This window comes from Phyllobates terribilis, unplaced genomic scaffold, assembly GCF_046119375.1.
Source record: "Phyllobates terribilis strain yellow unplaced genomic scaffold, ASM4611937v1 Scaffold_1__5_contigs__length_1240528914, whole genome shotgun sequence".
Classification (NCBI taxonomy): Eukaryota; Metazoa; Chordata; class Amphibia; order Anura; family Dendrobatidae; genus Phyllobates; species Phyllobates terribilis.
This window is the reverse complement of record NW_027362761.1, coordinates 856,698,021-856,723,574: the sequence shown is the minus strand read 5'-3', so window position 1 is coordinate 856,723,574 and position 25,554 is coordinate 856,698,021. Positions and strand designations below refer to the sequence as shown.

Sequence of the window (25,554 nt, the reverse complement as noted above, 5' to 3'; positions counted from 1 at the left end):
AAGTACTAAGGGCTTAGTGTGCTTATTCCTGAACAGCTGCTAACAGGTATAAGAAACACTAATTTTATAAAGTGTGGACTAGACTTTACTATGAGCTAATGTGGCCTACACAACTGTAAAGTAGAGTGTTTGTTGAACTTTATTTAGTTTTTTTTGTCACAAAAAGACACTGGATGTGCCCAAAGATGTAATACCGATAGTATCACAAACTTTTTGTAGCTACTACAATGTAGGAAGGTAACCTACAATGCAATAGATGAGGCTACAAAAAATAGGCTAATACTAATCTGGCTGGGGCTGCAGGGCCCAATGCTGCAGAAAGGCTCCTCTAACTACTCCTATATAGTGTGTTTGGAACCAATGTAGCTGAATACGGATGGAACCACCACACTAATAGGAGATATCAGGAAAAATTATGAATTGGCAAAAAAGGACAATGTATGAGGCAGTGACACACACTGAGTGCACTACAACCAGACGTGGCTGAAGTACACACTGCAGGGTGAGCTGCACTCACACACACAGACCTTGCAGACAGCGGTGAACAGTGCAGATGCAGAGCACTGTGCACTAGCGCTGCAAGACAAAAAAATTTCTCTATCTACTCCTATATAGTGTGTTTGGAACCAATTTAACTGAATACGGATGGAACCACCACACTAATAGGAGATATCAGGAAAAATTATGAATTGGCAAAAAAGGACAATGTATGAGGCAGTGACACACACTGAGTGCACTACAACCAGACGTGGTTGAAGCACACACTACAAGGTGAGCTGCACTCACACACACAGACCTTGCAGAAAGCGGTGAACAGCACAGAGAACTGTGCACTAGCGCTGCAAGGCACAGCGATTTATAAAGTAGCTTGGGTAAAGCAGAATAGACCAAATAGGTAGCTAAAACTGTCCCTCAGAACAACAGCGTCCTATCCCTAACTGAATTTACAGCAGAGTGAGCTCAAAATGGCGGCGGCGGCTTTTATAGTGCATCATGACATCATTTCAGCAGCCAATCACAGCCATGCCATTAGTTAAGATGCCTACATGCCTAACAGGATGTGCCCACACTTCTTAGGATCCTAATTGGCTGAATAAAATGAAACTGGCTCAAGTTGACGCGCCCCCTGGGCTTGTGTTGTGCAGGGAATACGCCAGGATCTCCACCAGGCTGTATGGCGGTGCGGCCTGCAGCAGGCTCCGGACCAAGGTGTTGGTACTGCTGGGCGCTTCCTCCATTTCCCAGTGCGGTCTGTCTAGACTGATCCAGACCGCGCCCTGCCCCACAGTTTTCTTCACTTCCCGCCCCCATTGGGGGTGGTCCTGGGGCAACTTGGTGACAGTTAGTTTCAGGGGCAGCCCTCCCACGCTGATGGACATTTCCACAGCCGCATTCATGGCCGGTGGGGGCGGGCTCCTTCTTTGGCGCCATTCTGGGACCTGGCCCACGATGGGAGGTGGCCTCCTGTTGTCTTTTGGAGCGCACATTATGGTGCTTGTTCTTCTGGGGCGGGCGCCATCTTTAACACAATAAAACAGTCTCTTTTCAGGCGTGCAATACCCTCTTGTGGCGGGTTGGTAACGATCCTGCCGACTACGCCAAAGTTGACGAGCCCCCTGGGCCTGTGTTGTGCAGGGAATACCCGGAGCCGGATCGCTGGGGGTTGTAGTCTCCGTGGCGCTGACCCGGTCCGTGCCCAGGGTGGTCAATTCAGTGGCAGTCTTATTAGTGAGATAATAGTCCGACTACGCCACCCGTGGATTGCGGTCAGTGGGGGCCGCCGCTGCAAGGCAGACCGCTGAGGCCGGTGTTATGTGTGCAGCTAAGAATGGGATGACTCCCCACGGGAGAAGTATAGCCTCAGGGCAGTTAGTGTGGATGATGGGAGTGATGGTCCTCGAGTGTCCCAGCACTGGTAGTGCTGGTGCGGCGAAGAAGTACAGAGACGTGTGGTTGCAGTTTCCAATGCTTTACTCACAGTTCTTTACTGGTCCTAGTCACCTCGGTACCGGCGGTGACTGCCCAAGCCGTGCTGCGTCCACCAGGCAAGGGGCTCGACCAACTCCCAGGCAATTCCAGAGCGTGGCACAGGGCTCCCTTCTCTTCCCTTCTCTGGCCGTGCCCCACCAGTGACTCTACGTTTGTACGGCTGCCTCGGGCCTTCTCTTTTTACGCTGATCTCTGCGTCCCTGACCCTATGTGGTGTGCCTTCCTGGTAGGTGTAGTGAGGGGTCGCACCGAGATATAGTCACGACCGCCAGTCTTTGGCTGAGGATTAGTCGCCTCCACCAATTTGGGATCCGGTACGCTGTTCTGCCAACCCGTCACCCACAATCTTCTGGGCCTATGGGGTTCCTTCTTCTCTCGTGTCTCTGGGCCTCTCTTAATGTACTGTTCCTTGTTTCCTTTCTCTTCTGTTTCTGTTCCCTCTGCTGTTTCTGGCCTCCACTCCAGGCCTGCCTCGTGGAGCTGGGCCCAGACTGAGCCACAGCTCCCTGTCAGCCCTCTCTGGCTGAACTCCTCTCTGAACAAACTCCCCGGACTGAACTAACTCCTGTCCTAAGATGGTGCCCACCTTATATACCTCCCTCTATGTGTGAGCCCAGGTGACTAACAACCAATGGGCTCCTACCTTTGCCCAGAGACCCACCCCTATCTGCTCCTACATCACTGGGTTTTCCTCCCCCTCCCCACTCCAGCCAGGGACAGATGCTGTCGTGCCTGCACTTCTGTCTAGTGGGAGCACCGTTGAGCTGTCCCTCGGAAATGGGGTGTGTGTGGTGCATGCAGCCTACCGAGTCCTGGTCCACAATCCATCCTTACCCGGGAGTGGAATATCACACCTCTGGTTTGAGGTGCAATACCCCTGTAGCAGCCGAGCCCTCGGGGTGCTACAATTGCATTATGGGAACTTCCGATTCCGGTGAACGATATTGCAAAAGTATCGGAATTCCGATACCACGAATATCGGCCGATACCCGATATTTCAGTATCGGAATGCACAACACTACTCATGACTTGTGCAGACAAAATTGACCTCCTGTTTCTACATAGAGCTTAGAAGGATTTAGCTAATCAGTTTTTAATCATAAGCTGTCATAAACCTAATGGAAAAGAGAAGAATTAACTGGGTAGAAGGGCAAAATGAGAAATTGTAAGTACACAGTGCTATATAATATGATGATTGCAATATATTAAGAGGATACAAATTTTGGTGGGAGTGCTTCTTTAAAGAGTGAGCCATATAAAATAAAACAGCATATACTCACCTCTTGGACCAGCACTATTCTAGTGGTGTCTAAGGGTGCTTGAGTGAAATTGTTGTGTTATGTGAGCCCTGCAGCCAATCAATGGCTGCTGATAGGCTGCAATGCAGGGGTGGACATATCATTGTTGCAACCTGTGCAGCTGCACAGGGGCCCAAAAGGTAAGGGGGCCACAACTACCTCCAAAGCAGGTGCAATTTTGCATTTCTAGGAGCTCTTGGGCTGCAAAGGGCCCGTGTATTGTTCTTGGTGCCCTTTTTTGTCTGTGTCTGCCAGTGCTGAAATGCTCATGTGACATAACAATTCATGAGAGCTCCAGTAGACTCAGCGTCGACATTGCTGGAACAACGTCGGTGCCTGAGATGATTTTATGCTGTTCTTATTTTATAGAACAGGGGCACTGTTTCATTTAAGAAGGGGATGTCCAAGTAGTGAACAACCTATTTAGTACTGTGTTTAAATAAGTGTGGTTTTCACTTTACCGTTCAGGAGGCAACTGCAGCTGCGGTGTATGACATCTCTGAAAAGCAAGCTGAAGCTTTTTCAGGCACATTACATGTCTGCTGTTCTCCTTGCATGCCTGTTCTAGGCAATGCAAATGACTTTTCCTCCAGGAGGAAGAAAACGGTCTCTCTAGTGCCAACTACTGGAGGTAGCTACCTTTAGGTCAATGTTGAATATTGAATATCAATCAAACCAGAGTGTTCAAAAAGGAGCAAAAGTCCATCCACAGACAGCTATTTTGAGATTCTTGGTCCTTCTAAACGAAGAGCATGGTACTACAGGGTGACTCACTCGCTACTTTACCCGGAAAAAATGCTGTAACTTCTGAAAGAGACTATCTGTCATACTGAAATTTGGACTGTACATACCTTGGTTCATGAAAAATTTTAAAGCAGGTGTTGAAAAATGTCCACAGTTCGCATTCAAGCACGCCTGCACGTGCCACTCCATATTGTTAAATTTATTCCTCAGGACGTCTGGAGTCATAGCCTGAATTTCTCACTGTACATTCTCTCGGAGTGCCTGTAATGTTTGTGCATTGTTACTGTACTCTCGACCTTTCAAATAACCCCAAAGGAAAAAATCCAGTGGTGTTAAATCAGGCGATCTCCATCATACCTATCCAGTAATGTTTCTGTATGTTTCAGCTTATTCTCCAATAACAGAATACACGGTTTGGACGGCAAAATTTGACCTCCATACTTCTTTAGAAAATCACTTTGGCACCTCTTTAAACAGTCAGTTTTCCAATAAGTTTTCACAATAAAAACACGTTCCTCCAAACTGAATCTGTACATTGTTAACAAATGAAGAAGGAATTCGGCAGAAGTGAAATGCAAGCACCACACACAAACTACCGACGCGCAGAAAGGCGTAAAGCAAGTCTACTCCGTAGTTGAGACGACCGGTGGGGCAACAAGTTGGCGAGACCACACAGTGCGAGGATGTTTCTCGTCCCTGAGGTTCATTACAATCTCACTTTTCATGAACGAAAGTATGTGCAGTACAAATTTCAGCACGGTCCACAGTCTCTTTTAGAAGTTACAGCAATTTTTACAGATAAAGTAGTGAGTGAATCACCCTGTACTTAGCTATGTGAGAGGTCTTTGGCAGATTTCTGAGAGGATGCGGTTTCTCCAAGGCAAGATTGTCAGTTAGTGTAGTGAGACTTGTAGACAAAGCAATGCTCCCTGGGAAAAGATATGTAAATTAGCTCTCCACCAGGAGAAAGGAAGTTAGCTCTATAATGCCACTTAGAGTTTTATAAAGGTTTAGGCACAGACTTCAATAGGTGGCATTAGAGAGACGGCTTTCTTCCTCCAAGAGGAGAGCTAACTTGCATACATTTTTCAGGGAGCAATGCCTGGCTATCAAGTCTCCCTACACCAGCTAGTGGTCTCTGCAAGAAGCAACCGTTAGGCTATGTGCACACGATGCAGAAATGCTCAGGATTTTTTCCTGAGCGTTTCTGCATCTCCCTGGCAGAAAAAAACGCATGCGGATTGTACATGCGTTTTCCTGCCAGGGACATGCGGAAATGAAGCGGTACCCACTGACATTTCCGCATGCGGACTGACAAGCGCTTTCCAAGCGATTAGCATCACTTGGAAAGTGCTTGTGACAACTAGGTCACACTATATAAATCCATGCAAACAGCATGGATTTATATAGTGTGACCCGAGAGAGTGGTAAAAATAAAAAAATAAATATATACTTACCCTCCGATGGCCCCCCGGTGTCCCACTCACTCCGTTATCCCTTGCCGGCAACAGTGAATTGAAAGACCTGCCGACGTCAGCGTCACGTGACCCGTCACATGACTCTGACGTCAGCGCAGGTCCTTCAACTCACTGCAAAGTGCCGGGAACCAAGCAGGAGCGGTGCGTGGGCCAACAGAAGGTAAGTATACATTTATTTTTTATTTTATTCTTGTTTTTTACAGATTTTTTATGGTACCTGGTTGTGGAGGAGAGTCTCATCTTCTCCACACCCGGGTACCATCCGCACATTAGAACGCGCCAATAACGCAAGTACAAATGCAGTCTTGCGGTATTGGCGCGTTCTAATGCAAGTCAATGGCGGCGAAAACGCCGCGTTTCCGCAAAATTAATGGACATGCTGCGGATTTTTGAGCGCAGCATAAACGCTGCGGAAAAATCCGCAGCATGGGCACAGCACATGCGGATTATCATTGGGGAACATTGCTGCCCTTCTACCATGCGTTTTTAATGCGTTTCCGCAGCTGCAAAAACGCTGCGGAAACGCATTAAAAACGCATCGTGTGCACACAGCCTTACTCCCACCTCACCCCTGTATATTCTAGGAAATACTCCCCACTGCATTTATTTACCGTATATTCCGGCGTATAAGACGACTTTTGAAGACTGAAAAATCTAGTCTGGGGTCGTCTTATACGCCGGTAATGTTTTTGAACTTTCAGAAATTGACATGCGGGGATACTCTGGGGGTGTTAATAAGCTGCCGTGGCCGTATCCCTGCCATGTGGGAGTTAATATAAGGTGGAGGGAGTTAAAATACGGCGGCGGTAGGTCCAGACAGTCAGCGCTTCTGTGCTGAAACTGACACATCGCTGCGCTGTGTCTTCTCAGGCCTGGGACACAGCGCAGTGTATTGCCAGCAGCGGAGACAGACAGAACCTAGCGAACTTTTCTGACACATCGCAGTGTCTTCCCAGCTCCGGACACAGCGCAGGGCTTCTGTGCCGACAGCTTTCACTTGTCACAGAAGCGCTGCGCTGTGTCCGGAGCAGGGAAGTTTTAAACAATCACACAGCCCCATACTGCTTCCCCGCAGCCTCCCACCCCGCAGCCTCCGCTCCCCTCGCCACCTCCCATCCCGATCGTAAGTTAGGACCGGGCGGGGAGCGCAGCACCAAGGAGCGGGAAGCGAAGGACCCGGGCGGGGAAGCCGGCAGTGAAAAGACTTCACCGCCGGCTTTCCCGTTCTGTGCTGCGCTTTCCCGCCGGTTATTTCAAATGAACAGCTGAGGTATCAGGTGATGCCGATCAGCTGTTCATTTGAAGTAGCCGCGGTGCCCTCAGAGGGTTCATGTGAGTTCATGCTTCACTGCATTGCATGAACTCACATGAACTTTCCCACGGTCTCACAGGTCAGCCTCACCTCCCAGACCCGTCATGATTGGTGTGTGCGGGTGTCTGTGCGTGTGTCTGCGAGTGTGTGTGGGGTGTCTGTGCGATGTCTGCGGGTGTGTGCGGTGTCTGTGAGATGTCTGCGAGTGTGTGCGGGTGTGCGCGGTGTCTGTGCGATGTGTCTGTGCGATGTGTGCGGGTGTGCGCGGTGTCTGTGCGATGTCTGGGGGTGTGTGCGGTGTCTGTGCGATGTGTGCGGTGTCTGTGCGATGTCTGCGGGTGTGTGCGGTGTCTGTGCGGGTGTGTGCGTGCAGGCAGACATAGGCCGATGTGACACTACTACTCCCATCGGCCTATGTCTGTCCCCCGTCCATTCCTGCCAGCAGGATCAGCTCGATGGGAGCAGTAGTTCCCATCAGCCTGATCCTGCTATATAAATTGCCCTACTGTGTCCCCAATAAATTTTAAATACATTTCATTGGTGGCCAGTGGTTACCTAAAATAAATTAGTTCATACATTACCTGTCCCCGCCGATCGCCACCTAAAATAAAGTAAAAAATAAAAAACTACACCTATACTCACCTAGACACCGAATTCCCCGAAGCCATCGATCTCCTGTAATAAAATATAAAATAATAAACCACAACCTTATCCTTACCCCTCCGTAGTAGTCCACGAGTGTCCCACGATGATCTCCAGTTCAGAGCAGCCACATAGAATGTGACCGCTCTGAACCGCTGCCGCCGCTAGAATGACGGGGCCGTAAAGCAGCCCCGTCATTGCATAAGGGGTTCGCCGGAGTTCAGGCAGCGCTGCTCCGGTTAGCTGCTTTACGGCCCTGCTGTATCGTGAGAAATTCCCACGGTACAGCAGTGCCGTAAAGGAGGTCTCCGGAGCTGCGCTGACTGAATGCACTCCGGTGACCTCAGTCAGTGGCTCCCGCTGCCGGGAGCGGACGTGTTCCCGGCAGCGTGAGCTTACAGCAGCCATGCACAGCTGTCACCATCTCCAGATGTGACAGCTGTGCATGGGAGATCAGCGCAGGAACGTGGACAGGTAACTATTTTTTTTTTAGTAAACTAAGAATTAAATAAAATGGTGTGGTTTATTTCAAATAAATTATTTTTTTCTTGGTGTAGTGTGTGTTTTTTCTTTTTAACACTTTGTAGGTTAGTAATGGGGGTGTCTTATAGACGCCTATCATTACTAACCTGGGCTTCATGGCTGCTGGCGCTGACATGAACCCCAGCCCTATTACCCCCTGCCACCGCACCAGGGCAGCGTGGAAGAGCGAGGCTAAGTGCCAGAATTGGCGCATCCTATGGATGCGCCATTTCTGGGGCGGCTGACGGCTGGTGTTTCTAGCCTGGGAGGGGGCCAATATTCATGGCACCCTTCCTGGGCTATTAATATCAGCCCCCAGCTGTCTGCCTAGCCTTTGCTAGCTATTAAAATAGGGGGGACTCCACATCATTTTTTGGGGGGGGTCCCCCATTTTAATAGCTAGTAAAGGCTAGGTATTCAGCTGGGGGCTGATATTAGTAGCCTGGGAAGCTCCGTGGGTATTACCCCCTTCCCAGGCTTCAAACATCTGCCCCAGCCGTCTGCTTAACCTCCGCTAGAGACTAAAATTAAGGGGAACCCCACGCCAATTTTTTTTAAAATAAATCCTTTATTTTAACACTAAATGACAAGTACAGTAATCAACACTGTCACTGTACTTCATATATATGTGACTGACATGTTTCTATCTATCTAATCTATGTATGATTCTCTATTCCTTCTATTCTAAATTGTCGGATACAGATGCTGAATTGCCGGCCGGCTTTTTTAAAGAGACGGTGCATGAAAACACTATTATTTTTTTAAATAAATCCTTTACACTAAATGACAAGTACAGTAAGCAACAATGTCACTGTACTTCATATATATGTGACTGACATGTTTCTATCTATCTAATCTATGTGTGAAGCTCTATTCTTTCTGTTGTAAATTGTCGGGTACCGGTGTATGCCGCTGATGAAAATGGATGATAGTAATGTTGTTGTTGTATGCCTTATGTTTATGAGTGACAGTTTTCCTGCTAAATACCTGCATGTCATAAGAATTTAAATTAAAAAAGGACCATGTTAAATTCAAATCTGTTTTTTTTAAATTTTTACCGGTGTTTGGTATGCGTTGGAAAAGGGGTAGTCTTATACGGTGAATATATCCTAAACTCTATATTTTAACAGGAAAGTAGGGGGGTCGTCTTATACACCAGGTCGTCTTATACGCCGGAATATACGGTACATAAATTTCTGCTAGTATTCCCGCACACTACAAACAACACTTAGGTTAACTGGCATCTATGGGTATGGCCATATTGGGTGTGTATGTGTCTGAGACAGGGAAAATAGATTGTGAGCCCCACTTGGGACAGGAGCTGATATGATTTATGAAAGTTTTTAATGCAGCGCTATGAAGTATGTTGGTGCTATAAATTAATAAATATTAACTGACTGTTCATGTCAAATAATAACAAGTAAATTGACGAAATACAAGGAAATGAAATGTCAGGTTACTAAACTTTAATTTGTTTCCTTAGGTAAAAACACTGTATCTGCACAAGAATGAACCCACAGTCCTTGTTAATATCAAGAGAGGCTTGGCAAGCTTGTTCCAGATCCAGCTCAGTCCTGGTACAGTCACTGAGGTAATAGACTTGCAAGATGTGGGCAGTTAACACAAGTGGCAGCATGTGGTCCAGCAGGAAGCTAGTCAGGCCATAAAAGTCCTTGGACTTAAGATTCCTGCATAGGTCACCTCCTGTGCCGAGGAGGAGTAGAATCATATTCTTGTGGTGGGTGGGTAGGAAACAATAATGGAATGTGTAGGATTGTTCATCAACTATTAAACCCGTGTAATCATAAATCCTTTCTTATCCATTACACATACCCAACATGTACCATAGGAATGGCAGTAGGATGCAGGAGAATTTTTTAAGAATTATGTAACCATAAGATCTAGAGACATATCAAAATTCTCATATTTCCCATGATAGATGATGGCCACTTGTAAAATAAGAATTTAAATCATTTTTATGACAAGATATCATAAGATTTTCTTGGAGAAAGATATTAGTAAAAGGGGCTTGTCAATACTTTCTTTACCATTACTCCCCAATATCAACATTCAAGCCTCGAGCACATGGCCGTATTATGGTGATGTACTACCTCCAAGATTTACAGAGCTCTATAGAGAACCCAGAATTATTTGGACTCTTTTATTCATCTGAATGTCTCTGATTTTTTTTCAGGTTGATGTTTCTGGAAATTGTAAAGTTACCTATAGAGGAAAACAGAACCAGATGACCAAAATCAAGGATCTTGATAGCTGCAAGATTTCAAAAACTGGTTTTACAAACTCTAACAAGGTATATCAACATATTGTGAATGTATTACTGTACGACATGAATATAGGGTCACCAGGTTTTTGTGAAAGCTAATTTCAAAATCGGTCAAAAAACCCACATAACAGTCCCGCCATAAGAAATTGTGCAGTCTAGCATAACAAGTGCTAGTTTGGCAAGCAAGATTTTGATGTCCAGGTTCACTGTGATATTTTCCATATAACCCTAACCATCCAGGATACAGTTAGGTCCAGAAACATTTGGACAGTGACACAAGTTTTGGCATTTTAGCTGTTTACCAAAACATATTCAAGATACAGTTATACAATCAATAGGGGCTTAACGTGCAGATTCTCAGCTTTAATTTGAAGGTATTCATTCACATCCTGAATGGAGTAAGGGTTTAGGAATTACAGCTATTTAATATGTAGCTTCCTCTTTTTAAAGGGACCCAAAGTAATTGGACAATTATCTCAAAAGCTCTTTAATTGGCTGCATGGGCTATTCCCTTGTTGATCCATCTTCAATTAAGCAAGTAAAAGGTCTGGAGCTGATTCCAGGTGTGACATTTGCATTTGAAAGCTGTTGCTGTGAACTTAAAAACATACGGTCATTGGAGTCCTCAATATACCATATTTTTCAAAATATAGGACACACTTTATCCTCCAAATTTTTGAGGATACTAGGGGTGCGTCTAATAGTCGAAATGTAGCTTACCGGGGGTGCGGCGGTGGAGCAGGGTCACAGGAGGCAGGGTTGCCGCTGCAGGAAGCTGACGGGCAGGAGTGGGGTGATCCTGTGGGCCTTGGGCTGGGAGGAGGGGGTTTCTCGGTTGTGCAAGGCAGGAGCCATTGGACTCCTGGTGGTGGGCTTCAGGAAAATGTCGGCGTTGCGAGACAGGAGCAGAGTCCCCGCTGCGTAAATTAACCTCCCGCCAGTGGGCTTCAGGAAAATGACAGTGGTGCATGGGCAGATTTAGATCTCTGACTATAAGACGGACCCCCATTTTTACATTACATTTTTTTTTCCTATTTTCATCCTCTAAATTTGGGGTGCGTCTTATGGTCCCATGCATCTTATAGTCTGACAATATGGTAAGTGAAACAGACCATCATTAGGCTGAAAAAGGAAGAAATTAACCCCTTAAGCCCCGGAGCATTTTTCGTTTTTGCATTTTCGTTTTTGCTCCCCTTGTTCCCAGAGCCATAGCGTTTTTATTTTTTGGTCAATATGGCCATGTGAGGGCTTATTTTTTGCGGGACGAGTTGTGCTTTTCAACGCCATTACTAGTTTTACCATATCCTGTACGGGAAAACGGGAAAAAAATTCCAAGTGCGGTAAAATTGCAAAAAAAGTGCAATACCACAGTTGTTTTTTATTTATTTTTTTTACCACGTTCACTGAATGCTAAAACTGACCTGCCCTTCTTATTCTACAGGTCATTACGAGTTCATAGACACCAAACATGTATAGGTTCTTTTATATTTAAGTGGTGAAAAAAAATTCCAAAATTTGGTAAAAAAAAAAATAGCGCCATTTTCCGAGACCTGTAGCGTCTCCATTTTTCGTGATCTGGGGCTGGTTGATGGCTTATTTTTTGCGCGCCGGGCTGACGTTTTTATTGATAACATTTGGGGTAGATCCGATGTTTTGATCGCCCATTATTGCATTTTATTGCAATTTTGCGGCGACCAAAAAACGTAATTCTGGCGTTTAGAATTTTTTTCTCGTTACGCCGTTTACCGATCGGATTAATTCTTTTTTTATATTGATAGATCGGGTGATTCTGAACGCGGCGATACCAAATATGTGTATGTGGGTTTTTTTTTTATATATTTTATTTTGAATGGGGCGAAATGGGGGTGATTTAAACTTTTATATTTTTTTATTTTTTTTTTATATTTTTAAAAACTTTTTTTTTTTTACTTTTTGCATGCTTCTATAGTCTCCATAGGAGACTAGAAGCAGCAACTATCCGATCGCCTCTGCTGCATACAGGGGACGAGCAGGTCCCCTGCATGCAGCAGAAATGGTCCTGTGCTATGAGCGCCGACCACTAGGTGGCGCTCATAGCGACAAGATCATGACAACCACAGGTGTCTGCTGCAGACCCTGGGTTGTCATGCACATCCATCGGCGACCCGCGATCACGTGACGGGGTCGCCGGTGGACGGGGCTTATGACGCGCTACCCGGAAGCGCACGTTAAATGCTGCTGTCGGAGATTGACAGCAGCATTTAACAGGTTAACAGCCGCGGGTGGATCGCGATTCCACCCGCGGCTGTTGCGGGCACATGTCAGCTGTAAGAATCAGCTGACATGTGCTCCGTTCAGTGAGGGCTCAGCGCAGCAGCCCTCACTGAACGGAGGGATCGCAAATATGCGTACTAATACGTCCCCGGTAAGTAAGGGGTTAATCAGAAAAATAGTGGAAATGTTAGGAGAGGCCAAATTAACAGTTTGGTACATTCTGCAAAATAAAAGAACACACTGGTGAGCTTGGAAAATCAAAAAAGCCTGGAAATCCGTGGAAGACAACAGTCGTAAATGATCGCAGAATCCTGTCCATGGTGAAGAAAAACCCTTTCACAAAATCCACCCAAGAGACGAACACTCTACAGGAAGTAGGTGTTTCAGTATCTAAGTCTACTATAAAGAGAAGACTTCATGAGAGCAAATAGAAAGTGTTCACCACAAAGTGCAAACCATTAATCAGCCTTAAAAATAGAAAGGTCAGATTAGACTTTGCCAAAAAACATCTAAAGAAGCCAGCCCAGTTCTGAAAAAGCAATCATCAGACAGATGAAACTAAGATCAACCTGTACCAGAATGATGGGAAGAAGAAAGTATGGAGAAGGCTTGGTCCAAAGCACACAACATCATCTGTAAAACATGACGGAGGCAGTGTGATGGCATGGGCATGCATGGCTTCCAATGGCACTGGGTCACTAGTGTTTATAGATGATGTGACTGAAGACAGAAGCAGCCGGATGAATTCTGAAGTGTACGGGGCTATGCTTTCTGCTCTGATTCAACCAAATGCAGGAAGGTTGATTGGATGTTGCTTCACAGTACAGATGGACAATGACCCAAATGATACTGCAAAAGCAACCTAGGAGTTTTTTAAGGCAAAGAAGTGGAATATTCTGCAATGGCCGAGTCAATCACCAGATCTCAACCCCATCGATCATGCATTTCACATGCTTAAGACAAAACTTAAGGCAAAAAGATCCACAAACAAGCAACAACTGAGTTCAGCTGCAGTAAAGCCTGGCAAATCATTACAAAGGAGGAAACCCAGCGTTTGGTGATCTCCATGGCTTCCAGGCTTCATGTAATCATTGCCTGCAAAGGATTCTCTACAAAGTATTACAAATTAACATTTTGTTTATGGTAAAGTTAATTTATCCAATTACTTTTGAGCCCTTGAAATAATGAGGCTTTGCAGAAAAATGGTTGCAATTCCTAAATGTTTCACAGGATATTTTTATTCAACTCCTTTAATTAAACCTGAAAGTCTACGTTTCTCATTTGCTTAATTTTAAATAAATAATAGTGGCATGCAGAGCCCAAATCATGAAGATTCGGTCACTGTCCAAATATTTCTGGACCTAACTGCATGCATTCGACATTCATATACATTTGTTGTGGTCTGAAAGCTAATAGCATGTTTATTGTACAGGTCCTGGGCATCTCCAACAAGGAAACATCTAGTACAATTTACCAAATTGAAGATGACAATATAAAGTCTGTGCTGGCAGAAGAAAATCATGTTCTGATGCTCAATGTATATGAAAACATTGCAGCAAAAGTTATTTGTAGGTAAGTCTCTGCTGTCTAAGTCTTTGTTACCAAGAATAAAGAGTAAACCATACTAAACACAAACATAAACTCAAACTGCAAGGCATGGTGGATCTATCACACAAGGGCCGCAAGCGGTGACCGACAGACCCCATTAAATTATAATAGGTTCAGTTGGGTTTTGTCACTGTGTTTATTGCAAAAAAATTCGGAATGCGACTTTATTCCTCCGATAATTTCTTTAAAGGGAACCGGTTAGAAATGTTACACTCCCAAACCATTAAAATGAGTATGTAGTCCTTTAAAAGATAAATCGGTTGATCTCTTTATGAACCCCAAAGCTGCAAGAAATCATGTTTTGAAGTTGTGTCTGGAAGTGCACTAGGCTGTGACGATTCACTTCTAGTTTCTCAACTTCACACTGTATTCATCACCTAGCAGCCCTCTACCATGGCTGATTGACAAGTCATTTGTTCTGGTACACGACCACTGATCAGCCAGCAGAGAGTGCTGCTAGATATGGAATGCATTATGATGTTGAGAAGCTGTAAGTGCATCATCATGCCCCAGCGCACTTCTAGACCCAACTTCAAAACAAGATTTCTTATTGCTAGATTACTACTTTGGGCTCAGTCATAAAGGGATCAACTGGCTTATTCTTTAGAGCACTAAACAATCATATAAATGATTTTGTGGAGGGGGATTTAAAATTTCTAACAGGTTCCCTATAAAGGACCCTTCCAGCATTGCTGGTGTTTTTGTCTCCCACAAGAGAAAACATTTTTGCAATAGGGCATACAGCAAGAATAAAAGCTAATACCCTACCAGGTCTAAACTGTCTCCAGCAAAGCTCCTCTGTTGGCTTTGTCTCCTGCCATCAAATTTGGCACCTTTTAGAATGCAGCAATAGCCAACTGACATTTTTTTTCTTTTATATTTTTTAAAGGGAACCTGTCACCAGGTTTGCCCCATATAGTAAGGCCAGAACCTTTCAGCCCTGATATACAGCATTCTAATATGCTGTATATATGCCCCCAATCCGGCCTGTAAGACAAGAAAAAGGCATTTTATAATAGTCACCTACGGGGTGGTCAGGTCCAATGAGCATCTCTGTCTTTATCCATTGCCTCCTCTCTTCTTGCGATGCCGTCCTTCTTGCTTCGTGTGGATGAGGCATCCTATGTCTCCACACAGTGTCCCCAGCATTGCGCTTCAGCGCAAGCGTACTTCTCAGCCCTGACCAGGGCAGAGTAAAGTACCACAGTGCGCATGTGCCGGTGCTCTTTGACCTTTCCTGGCGCATGCGCACTGTAGTACTTTACTCTGCCCTCGTCAGGGCAAAGAGAAAAACACCTGTGAAGGAGCGCGATGCTGGGGGCACTGTGTGGATAACGTAGAACACTTCATCCACATGAAGCACGGAAGGACGGCATCACAAGAAGAGAGGAGGCACCAGACCAAGACAGCGACGCCCATCGGATCCAACCACCCCGTAGGTATTATAAAAGGTATCTTTCTTGTTTTGCAGGCAAGATTGGGGTCATATATACATAACAGTATATCAAGGCTGAGAGGTACTGGCCTTACCTCATATGGGACAAACCTGGTGACAGATTCCCTTTAAATTCTGTACATGCAGTATTTATGGAGAGCACATTTTTGGTATACATGTATACTAGCCATAAGGTGATGTAGGAAAATAAAAGAGCATGTTTTCAGCAGGTCTAAAGTTGTACCAAATTCATTATGCCATATGCAAAACTTTGATATGCATTGCAGCATTTTTACATTTAGTTGTCATTGCTTATTATTTTACATCTTTTGCTCTTATATATACAGTTATATGAAAAAGTTTGGGCACCCCTATTAATCTTAAGCTTAATGTTTTATAAAAATTGGTGTTTTTGCAACAGCTATTTCATTTTGATATATGTAAGAACTGTTGGACATAGTAATGTTTCTGCCTTGAAATGAGGTTTATTGTACTAACAGAAAATGTGCAATCTGCATTCAAACAAAATTTGACAGGTGCATAAGTATGGGCACCTCACCAGAAAAGTGACATTAATATTTAGCAGATCCCCCTTTTGCAAAAATAACAGCCTCTAGTCGCTTCCTGTAGCTTTTAATGATTTCCTGGATCCTGGATGAAGGTATTTTTGACCATTCCTCTTTACAAAACAATTCCAGTTCAGTTAAGTTTGATGGTCGCCGAGCATGGACAGCCCTCTTCAAATGATCCCACAGATGTTCAATGATATTCAGGTCTGGGGACTGGGATGGCCATTCCAGAACATTGTAATTGTTCCTCTGCATGAATGCCTGAGTAGATTTGGGCGGCGTTTTGGATCATTGTCTTGCTGAAAGATCCATCCCCTGCGTAACTTCAACTTTGTCACTGATTCTTGAACATTATTGTCAAGAATCTGCTGATACTGAGTGGAATCCAAGCGTCCCTCAACTTTAACAAGATTCCCGATGCCGGCATTGGCCACACAGCCCCAAAGCATGATGGAACCTCCACCAAATTTTACTGTGGGTAGCAAGTGTTTTTCTTGGAATGCTGTGTTTTTTTGCCGCCATGCATAACGCCTTTTTGTATGACCAAACAACTCAATCTTGGATTCATCAGTCCACAGGACCTTCTTCCAAAAAGAAATTGGCTTCTCCAAATGTGCTTTTGCATACCTCAGCCGACTCTGTTTGTGGCGTGCTTGCAGAAACGGCTTCTTTCGTATCACTCTCCCATACAGCTTCTCCTTGTGCAAAGTGCGTTGTATAGTTGACCGATGCACAGTGACACCATCTGCAGCAAGCTGATGCTGCAGCTCTCTGGAGGTGGTCTGAGGATTGTCCTTGACTGATCTCAGCATTCTTCTTCTCTGCCTTTCTGATGTTTTTCTTGGCCTGCCACTTCTGGCCTTAACAAGAACTGTCCCTGTGTTCTTCCATTTCCTTACTATGTTCCTCACAGTGGAAACTGACAGGTTAAATCGCTGAGACAGCTTTTTGTATCCATTCCCTGAACAACTATGTTGAATAATCTTTGTTTTCAGATCATTTGACAGTTGTTTTGAGGAGCCCATGATGCCACTCTTCAGAGGAGATTCAAACAGGAGAACAACTTGCAAGTGGCCACTTTAAGTAGCTTTTCTCATGATTGCATACACCTGGCTATGAAGTTCAAAGCTCAATGAGGTTACAAAACCCAAAAAAGTGCTTTAGTAAGTCAGTAAAAAGTAGGTAGGAGTATTTAAAACAAGAAAATGATAAGGGTGCCTATACTTATGCACCTGTCAAATTTTGTTTGAATGCAGATTGCACATTTTCTGTTAGTACAATAAACCTCATTTCAAGGCAGAAAAATTACTGTGTCCAACAGTTATTACATATATCAAACTGAAATAGCTGTTGCAAAAACACCAATTTTTATAAAACATTAAGCTTAAGATTATTAGGGGTGCCCAAACTTTTTCATATAACTGTATTTACAACACTGCATGGTTATCCATTTTGCATTACCCTACCTACAACTGCTGTTATTAGTTTTAGTATATTGGTTGTGATATATCTATTTTGCTGCTTTTGCGCACCTAGTTGACTCTTTGAGTCTGGTATTTTGAACTTTCTATTTATAAAGTATTTTTTTTACTTTTGTATTGCTGTGTCCTACACATTTTCTCTATAGGTATTTTTCTATGTTTTTTGAACATAGGACTTTGTACCCATCTGTAGGATATTGCTATTGGATTGGTCTATTTTTATACTGTAAATACCCTAGCAAATTTCATAGGTTCGTGACCGATGTTCTTTACACATAATAAAGTGTTGGTTCTCTTTCACTTGTCTACAATCTTGTGATGACAGCGTACAATATAGTTTATTTGAGTTACTTCTGCAAAGTCTCATTTCTTTACTCATGTAGACAAAAGCTAGAGATAAAATCCAATGAAGCCGGCCCTAAAGAAGTTGCTGGAAAGCAACTGTCCAACGTGGTAAAATCAGTAGATCCTAAATATGTAGCCACTCAATTAGTGGCCGATCCAGTAAAATCAGAGTGTAAAAGCTGCCCCCTGGTGAGTAAAATACATATATATTTTTTAAGCCTTATTTAACATAAAACAAACTTATTTTTGGTAAATAATTTTGATGATTTACTAAAGATATGCATTTTAGCTATTGCAGCAATGGAAGATTATTCGTAAGGACCTGGAACCTGAAAATCTTTCAAAAACCAGTGCGGCACGTAGCTTTTTGATACTGATTCAGAGTCTTCGAAGTGCTAGAAAGTCAGACATTGTGGCACTTCTCAAGTCAGAGAAAGAAGATGTTCTGTGAGTAATAGTATAGTATACAGACTACAGTCCTGTGGTTATGAGTGCAGGCCTCTTTTTAATCACATGGTTATGATTCCAGATTAAATACTAAATATGTGGGAAACTTGCATATAAAGGATGGGACAAAGTTTACTTCAAGCTACAGATAGACTTGAAATATTTTGAAGATCAACCATGTTGATAGCTTTTTGGCCAGCAGCTATTTCATCGCCTCTCCCAAAACTGTAAAATGACTCCTGTGTTTTCTTTGAAAAAGCCGCTGCCAGACATTTATGGCAGTGGCTTATTTTTTAGAAGATAAAAGGACTGGCAGTCCCAAAATCAGACATGCTGGATTTTTACAGTATTTTCCTTGACAATCATCTGTCGAAAGCCCCCCATACACTTTAGACTGTTGACCAAACCCATTAATATCAGCCAGTTAAGCCATGGTTAGTCTAGTATGTTTAGGGGCCTTTAGATCTCTTACTTTGACAGCCCAATCCAACACATAGAATTACAAGGCTATTCAGTAGGCTAATAAATCTATAGCTCTTATTATCTACGGGAATGAAGGAATGATGATGAGGTCACATATCTTTGGACAATCATGACTTGTTAGAAGGGTCACAATAAGCCGATCACCAAGTGTACACGCTCGTTGGATCTTCTTCAATCAGATGGTATTTGTGAGGAAACCTGGCCGCAAGTGTTGCATTCCCAATGGCACCAACCACCTGAGAAATGAATCATTACTCAATGTCCTTTTATATCCTTGAACTATCTGTGCACTGCAGAACAAGACAAGTCCTCCAGAAAAGCTTTTTGAAACTGCTCTCCATTGTGGTGAAGTAATAAGAATCCTGAAATTAGATTTTGAATAGAGTATACAAAATTTGTTTTCTAAACTGAATAAACTGCCCATAAAGCAGAACACTAGACTCAAATTAATTAAAGGGATTTCCCATGATTTTATTATTGATAAGCTATTCTTAGAATAGATCATTAACATTAGGTTAGATCAGATCCTACTCCCAGCACCCCCAGCTATCTAATTGAAGGAGCAAACATACTGTACGGTGAGTGTGGTCATCTCTTTATTGTTTATAACTGCGATGAAATATGAAGCTGTGTTAAGGTTCCTTGCATGTTCCAGGCATGTTGACATTTCCACCCAAATATCACACTGTGCTTTTTATGTGCATTGTATTTAATTTAATCATATTTGTATAATAATATTTTAGTGAAATTATATTCTTATGCTATGACTATGCTCTGCCAACAGCCCTCAGCTGGTTGATGCCGTAACGTTTGCTCAAACACCTGATACTCTAGAGGCCCTTTTGGAGTTTTTGGACTTTAGCAATGGAAGTAGACCTTTGTTACAAGAGAGGTTTTTATATGCCTGTGGCCTTGCCTCACATCCAAATGAAAGCATGCTGCGAGCTCTACTTGTAAGTTAACTTAATAATTCTTACAGTGTACAATATCTAGGACAAAGTTAGAAGACCTCTAATCATTTTCGTGGCATCTTATGAGATAAACGTCATCAGTTAGCACCAGCAATGTAGCTTTGAGCAGTGCAATAGTTAAAGTTTTACCAAAGCCCAAGTTCCAGAGGGTTTCCTTAACTGTCATTGGAGAGGACAAAAGTACTAAGAGTTGACCATGAAAGTTGTGCTTTGTAAAGCTTCAAGCTTAAAGGGGTTGTCCAGTACTTTTAAAAATATGCCAATGTGTTTTAATGATAAATAGAAGCTTCTTTCTAATTACCTCCTGATGCTGTTTCTGCCTGTGAGCGGCGCTATCACTGGCCGCTCGCAGGCAGCACATGACCCCCGGCTGCAGCCAGTTCTGAGATCCGCTGACATCCCGACAAGTCCAGGCTGCAGCCGAGGGTCTCTCTTCCACGTTTCACCGGTGGCTGCAGGGTTGTGGGCGGGGTTACCCCGCGCGTCATACCTGGCATCCACCGCACGCTCTCCCTGTCCCCATTCATTGGGAAAGCGTGCCGTGGATGCTGGGTGTGATGCGGGGAATAACCCTGCCCACAACCCAGCAGCCACCGCGGGGACCCCAGCGCTGAGTCACGCCTCGCTTGACGTGACGTCAGGGGGGGGTCACCGATAGCGCCACTCACAGGCAGAAACAGCAGCGGGAGGTAATTAGAAAGAAGCTTCTATTTATCATTACAACACATTGTCATATTTTTAAAAGTACTGGACAACCCTTTTAATGTACCAGTCCAGATTTTATTCATCCCTTTGTTAGGGATCACGTACGTATGTGTAGTGCATGTAGTTATATACTCTCGGGTTGGTGCCTTCATCTGTTTTAAGTCTTGCTCTGGTCACTCTGGCATCTCATAACGGATTTTGTAACCTGCCGGATCACTGTGTGTTCCGGATGTCACTTTACTCATCACAAATCCATGGTACTAAAAACATGGCTACAGAGCCTCGTCCTGAACTCCATAGACTTGCATTGGGAAGATTTTTAAAAAAGCGACTTCCACTTCAAACAGCAACTGCTGTGTGTGATTTGGCAGGTCACAACTGAGGTCACGTGATGTCAGAGTGGGCCTGAAACTGGGTGAAGACATGTATTATACTTACGTGATCACTGACAAAGGGATAAAGAAAAAAAATGATGGAGTGGTGATTTCAGTAGGAACTGTGCTTTCAACAAACTTTGCATAAATCAATACTGCAGACAAATATAAAAATCTTTGCAGTACATCTTATCAGAGAAATATGCTGCTTTCTCCACTTATGAGCCATTTCTTTCCCATTCCCCTTCCTCCTGAACTTATCATCAAAAGATCAAATACATTTTGGCTGCCAACAGTGCAGTGTCGGGTCACACAGCCTTACACTGTATGAAGAGGGGAGGAGGAGTGATGAGCAGAATTATAAACAGGTAGAGGAAGTGTGGCACCCCAGGGGTCTGGTTTCCACAGTAATAGCAGTATTACGTCTGTGAGCAGGTGGGAGGTCTCCTGGGCAGGAATCCTAAGCATGCCACACCTCCTGCCCAGTCCTGAGAGGGGAAGAACTTCCCCTACATAAACTGGGGCTGAGGCAGGGTTAGAGAGAGGAGTTCCAGACGGAGACGGAGTCTGGTCTGGACACGCAGAAACAGGGACAGATAGACATCAGGAGTTCTGTAGGAGCCAAGGAGAAGCGCCAGGGGCTGGAGCTGTGCAGAGCTCGCCCTGGGAGAAGGAACTAAAACCGGACACAGGAGTCCGAGGCTGTGGGGACTAAGATATACCCAGCAGCAGAATCCATCCGGCAGGGGATTCCAGGTCCTCTGGCCATAAAAGCCCGGAGGCTCAGTCACAACGAAGGGACCAGCACCGCCATCCCAGAGCGGAGGCTAACAGGAGGCCCCAGGTCACCAGCCATACGGGTGAGCACCACACGGTATACCCAGGGACGTGGGCTACTTGTAACCGCCGAAAGCAGGGTAGCCAGGAAGTGTACAGACTAACGGGAAGGCCTACAACTCCACCTGGCCAGGGGAACTCCGGCTTACTCGCAGACTAACCAGGCCCCAACTACTAGCCAGTACTCCCGGGGGAATTTGCCTTGTACCATCAGTAAAGGCCCTGAACTGTACCCTCGCGTTTCCGTGCTTCCTTGTCGCACCATTAGTGCTGGGACATCCACACCATCACTCCCAACATCAACCTCATCCTCTGCCCTGAGGCCATACCCCTCCCGTTGGGGGTTATACAATCCACGCTGCACATCCATACCACCGGCCTCAGCGGACTGCCCTGCAGCGGCGGCTTCATAGCCGCATTCAACGGGTGGCGTAGTCGGACACTAATACCATCATACCAATAACCGCCACTTAGTTTGACCACGCTGGGCGCGGACCGGGTCACCGCCACACGAAGACTACTACCCCCATCGGATCCGGCTCCGGGTATCCCCCGCGCGCCGCACTACAGCACTGGCCCAGGGGGTGAGTCAACTTTGGCGTAGTCGGCAGGATTACGTGCCCGCAACCGCCGGGTACTGCGTGCCTGAAAAAGAGACTTTTATACTTACCTGTGGTGAAGTTTCCCGCCGTCCGGAGTCGTTTCCCGCCATCCGGAGCCGATTCCCGCCATCAGACGCCATCTTGGACCGTTTCTCGCCGTCTTCTGCCTTCTTCCCGCCATCCGCAGCTGCTTCCCGCCTTCGGACGCCATCTTCGGGACGCCGCACGGGAAGAAGAGGGGCGTGGACTCCGAAAGCCCGCGAGAACTGAAGCCCCGCCTCACGTCCGGACGTTGCGTAAGGTCCTGGAAGGAGCCCAGCAGACGCCGACGTCACAGGAGCGCGACGGAAGGTCCTCAACCCTGACGATCCACTGCGGAGCCGCGGCCTACGGAAGAGGATCATCGCAAGGTAGGCCACGGTCCACTAGGGGGGGAGGAGGATGTCGGATACGGAGGAGAGCTTCACCGCCACAACCGCCGCCAGCGCCACCGCTGCTGCGGTCATGCCTTTCACCATGCCCTATATCCCGGGGGCAGCCTGGCTACCCCAGTACTCAGGGGAGTCACATACCCTAAATGACTTCAGAGAAAGGCTGGATAGCCTCTTCCAGGTGTATCCCCTCACGGAGGCGCAAAAAGTGAGCATCCTGGTGGCCCAATTAATCGGGGCAGCCCAAAGGGAGGTAAAGTCCTGGCCACCTGGGAGGAAGAGGACTGTCAGAGACATACTAACCCGGCTGAAAGACACATTTGACACCCGCACCTCAGCCGAAATAAAACTAAGATTTTATGGGTGCAAACAACGGGCACATGAGAGTATAAGAGACTATGCTCTAAACCTACAAGAGGCCCTGAGAGCCATTAAGCAGGCAGACCCTGACAGCGTGGGAAATGAAGACAAGCTGTTGACCGAACAATTTATTGAGGGTCTACTGTGCAATGCCCACCGAACCCAGTTGCGGGCAATGGCCTTACAGGACCCTGACCTGGACTTTGCGCAGTTCAAGGACAGAGCCATCCGGGTGCTCCGAGAACCGGCACCAGGTGGCGCTGTGACCCACAGGCGCCCTGCTATCACTTATCACCAGGAGACGGCGCCCTTGTCAGCAGGGCCTGTGGGAGCTGATGCGCAGGCTTTAAACAATGACCCAGCTACAGACCTGCACCATCAGGTCCAAGAGCTAACTAAAAGCGTTGCCGCGCTAACCCGAACTGTGCAGTCTTTACAGGTTTCCACTGCAGGGAAGATCGAGCTGGCATCCGGACCAGAGGACATCCCGTGGCGCCGACCAAGGAGGACCCCACCGGCCAGAGGAAGACCCAGCGATCGATACAACGAGGACGGACGACCTATTTGCCGCCGCTGCAATCAACCCGGACATGTGGCAAGGTACTGTCATTTAAACGGGCACAACCTGGGGTAGAGGGCCAACCCCCAGGCATAAGACCATCAGGCCCATCAAACTGGTGTGATAAATACGTGGGAGGACGTCCAGTCTTGCCTGTAGTACTGGATGGCATTCCTATGAGTGCCCTACTTGACACCGGGTCACAGGTCACCACCATCCCGTACGTGCTCTTCAAGCAGTACTGGAATGATTCGGACATAACCCGCTACCCAGACGACGACCTGAGTATCATCACCAGCAATGGTCAGCCCGTGCCGCAGGTGAGATTCAAGGAGGTGACCATTAAAATCGGTAAAGTCGAACTGGCGGCACAAGGACTGATTATAGTGGACATAGACCGTCATGAGAGTCACCCTAGAATCACCCTGGGAACCAATGTAATTGAAAATTGTCTTGCAGAGGTGATTCTCATTTTACAGCAGGTTGCCAAGAACGCCAGTTCCGGCCAGCAGCGTGTGCTCCAAAAAGAGATCCGGGCACTGATGAAGCGGCAACAGGTGGAACTATCTGGTGGTGAGATAGGTAGCGTGAGAATGTGTGACCCGTTCCCTATTGCCATGCCCCCAAAAAGTGAGATGATGATTTGGTGCCGGGCAGCTATTGGTCTAAGAGGTAGAGACTACCAAGCAATGGTAGAACCCGTCTACTCAGACAGTAGGCCCACCATTTTGACAGCACGGGGGGTGGTCGATGTACGCCATGGGAGGGTGCCCGTTCGCATCATAAATATCGGTGAGAGAGAAGTACACCTGCCCCGGTATGCCACGCTAGCTAAATTGTTCACCATAAACCAGAATTCTGTACAGGCCGTGGAACCCTTGCCTCCATCTCAACCAGAGGAAGGTAACGGCTCTAAGAAACCAGTGGGGGACTGGTGTCAGCAACTACATCTGGGTACCGACTCCACTCCCTCACACCAGAAACAAGGAGTCTATCGGGTGGTTCAAGAGTACGAGAGAGTGTTTAGTAAACACCCGTTAGACTTCGGGCGAGTAAAGGGGGTAGAACACCACATCCCCACGGGAGACCATCCTCCCATAAAGGAGAGATACCGACCCGTACCCCCTGCACACTACCCCAGCCTCCTTCATGTCTCTAAGCATCCCCTTGGCGTGTTGGTAATCAGGGACAGCTGTAGCCCCTGGGCAGCTCCACTAGTCTTAGTGAAAAAGAAGGACAACACTATGAGAATGTGTGTAGACTACAGGAAGGTCAACCGTATCACACACAAAGATGCGTACCCGTTACCAAGGATAGAAGAGTCCTTAGCTGCATTAAAATCTGCTAACTTCTTCTCTACTTTGGATCTCACTAGCGGGTACTGGCAGGTTCCTGTAGCAGTGGCAGACCGGGAGAAGACCGCATTCACCACCCCGATGGGTCTCAGCGAATTTAACTGCATGCCGTTCGGGCTCTGCAACGCACCAGGAACCTTCCAACGGTTGATGGAATGCTGTCTGGGACACCGGAACTTCGAGACGGTCCTGTTATACCTGGACGATGTCATCGTCTATTCCAAGACCTACGAGGACCACCTGAAACACCTGGCAGAAGTGTTCGAAGCTCTGGCAAACTACGGCCTAAAGGTGAAACCCTCCAAGTGTCACCTCCTGAAACCAAAGGTGCAATACCTGGGACACGTGGTGAGTGCTGACGGAGTGGCTCCTGACCCTGATAAGATCACCGTGATTAAGGACTGGCCAAGACCCTCCAGCATAAAGGAAGTGCGGCAGTTCCTCGGGTTGGTAGGCTACTACCGAAGATT

At 45.9% G+C, this 25,554-nt stretch overlaps 1 protein-coding gene across 1 annotated transcript in view; it reads left to right on the top strand.

Annotated features, from left to right (window-relative positions):
* LOC141153682 (microsomal triglyceride transfer protein large subunit-like) overlaps window positions 1-25,554 on the top strand; it is a 137,546-nt gene that overhangs the window by 67,329 nt on the left and 44,663 nt on the right. The window contains exons 4-9 of the mRNA XM_073638720.1: window positions 9,469-9,576; window positions 10,180-10,296; window positions 13,955-14,094; window positions 17,999-18,149; window positions 18,250-18,407; window positions 19,675-19,843. Coding sequence (XP_073494821.1) covers window positions 9,469-9,576; window positions 10,180-10,296; window positions 13,955-14,094; window positions 17,999-18,149; window positions 18,250-18,407; window positions 19,675-19,843 — 843 coding nt within the window. The remainder of the gene's footprint in view (window positions 1-9,468; window positions 9,577-10,179; window positions 10,297-13,954; window positions 14,095-17,998; window positions 18,150-18,249; window positions 18,408-19,674; window positions 19,844-25,554) is intronic.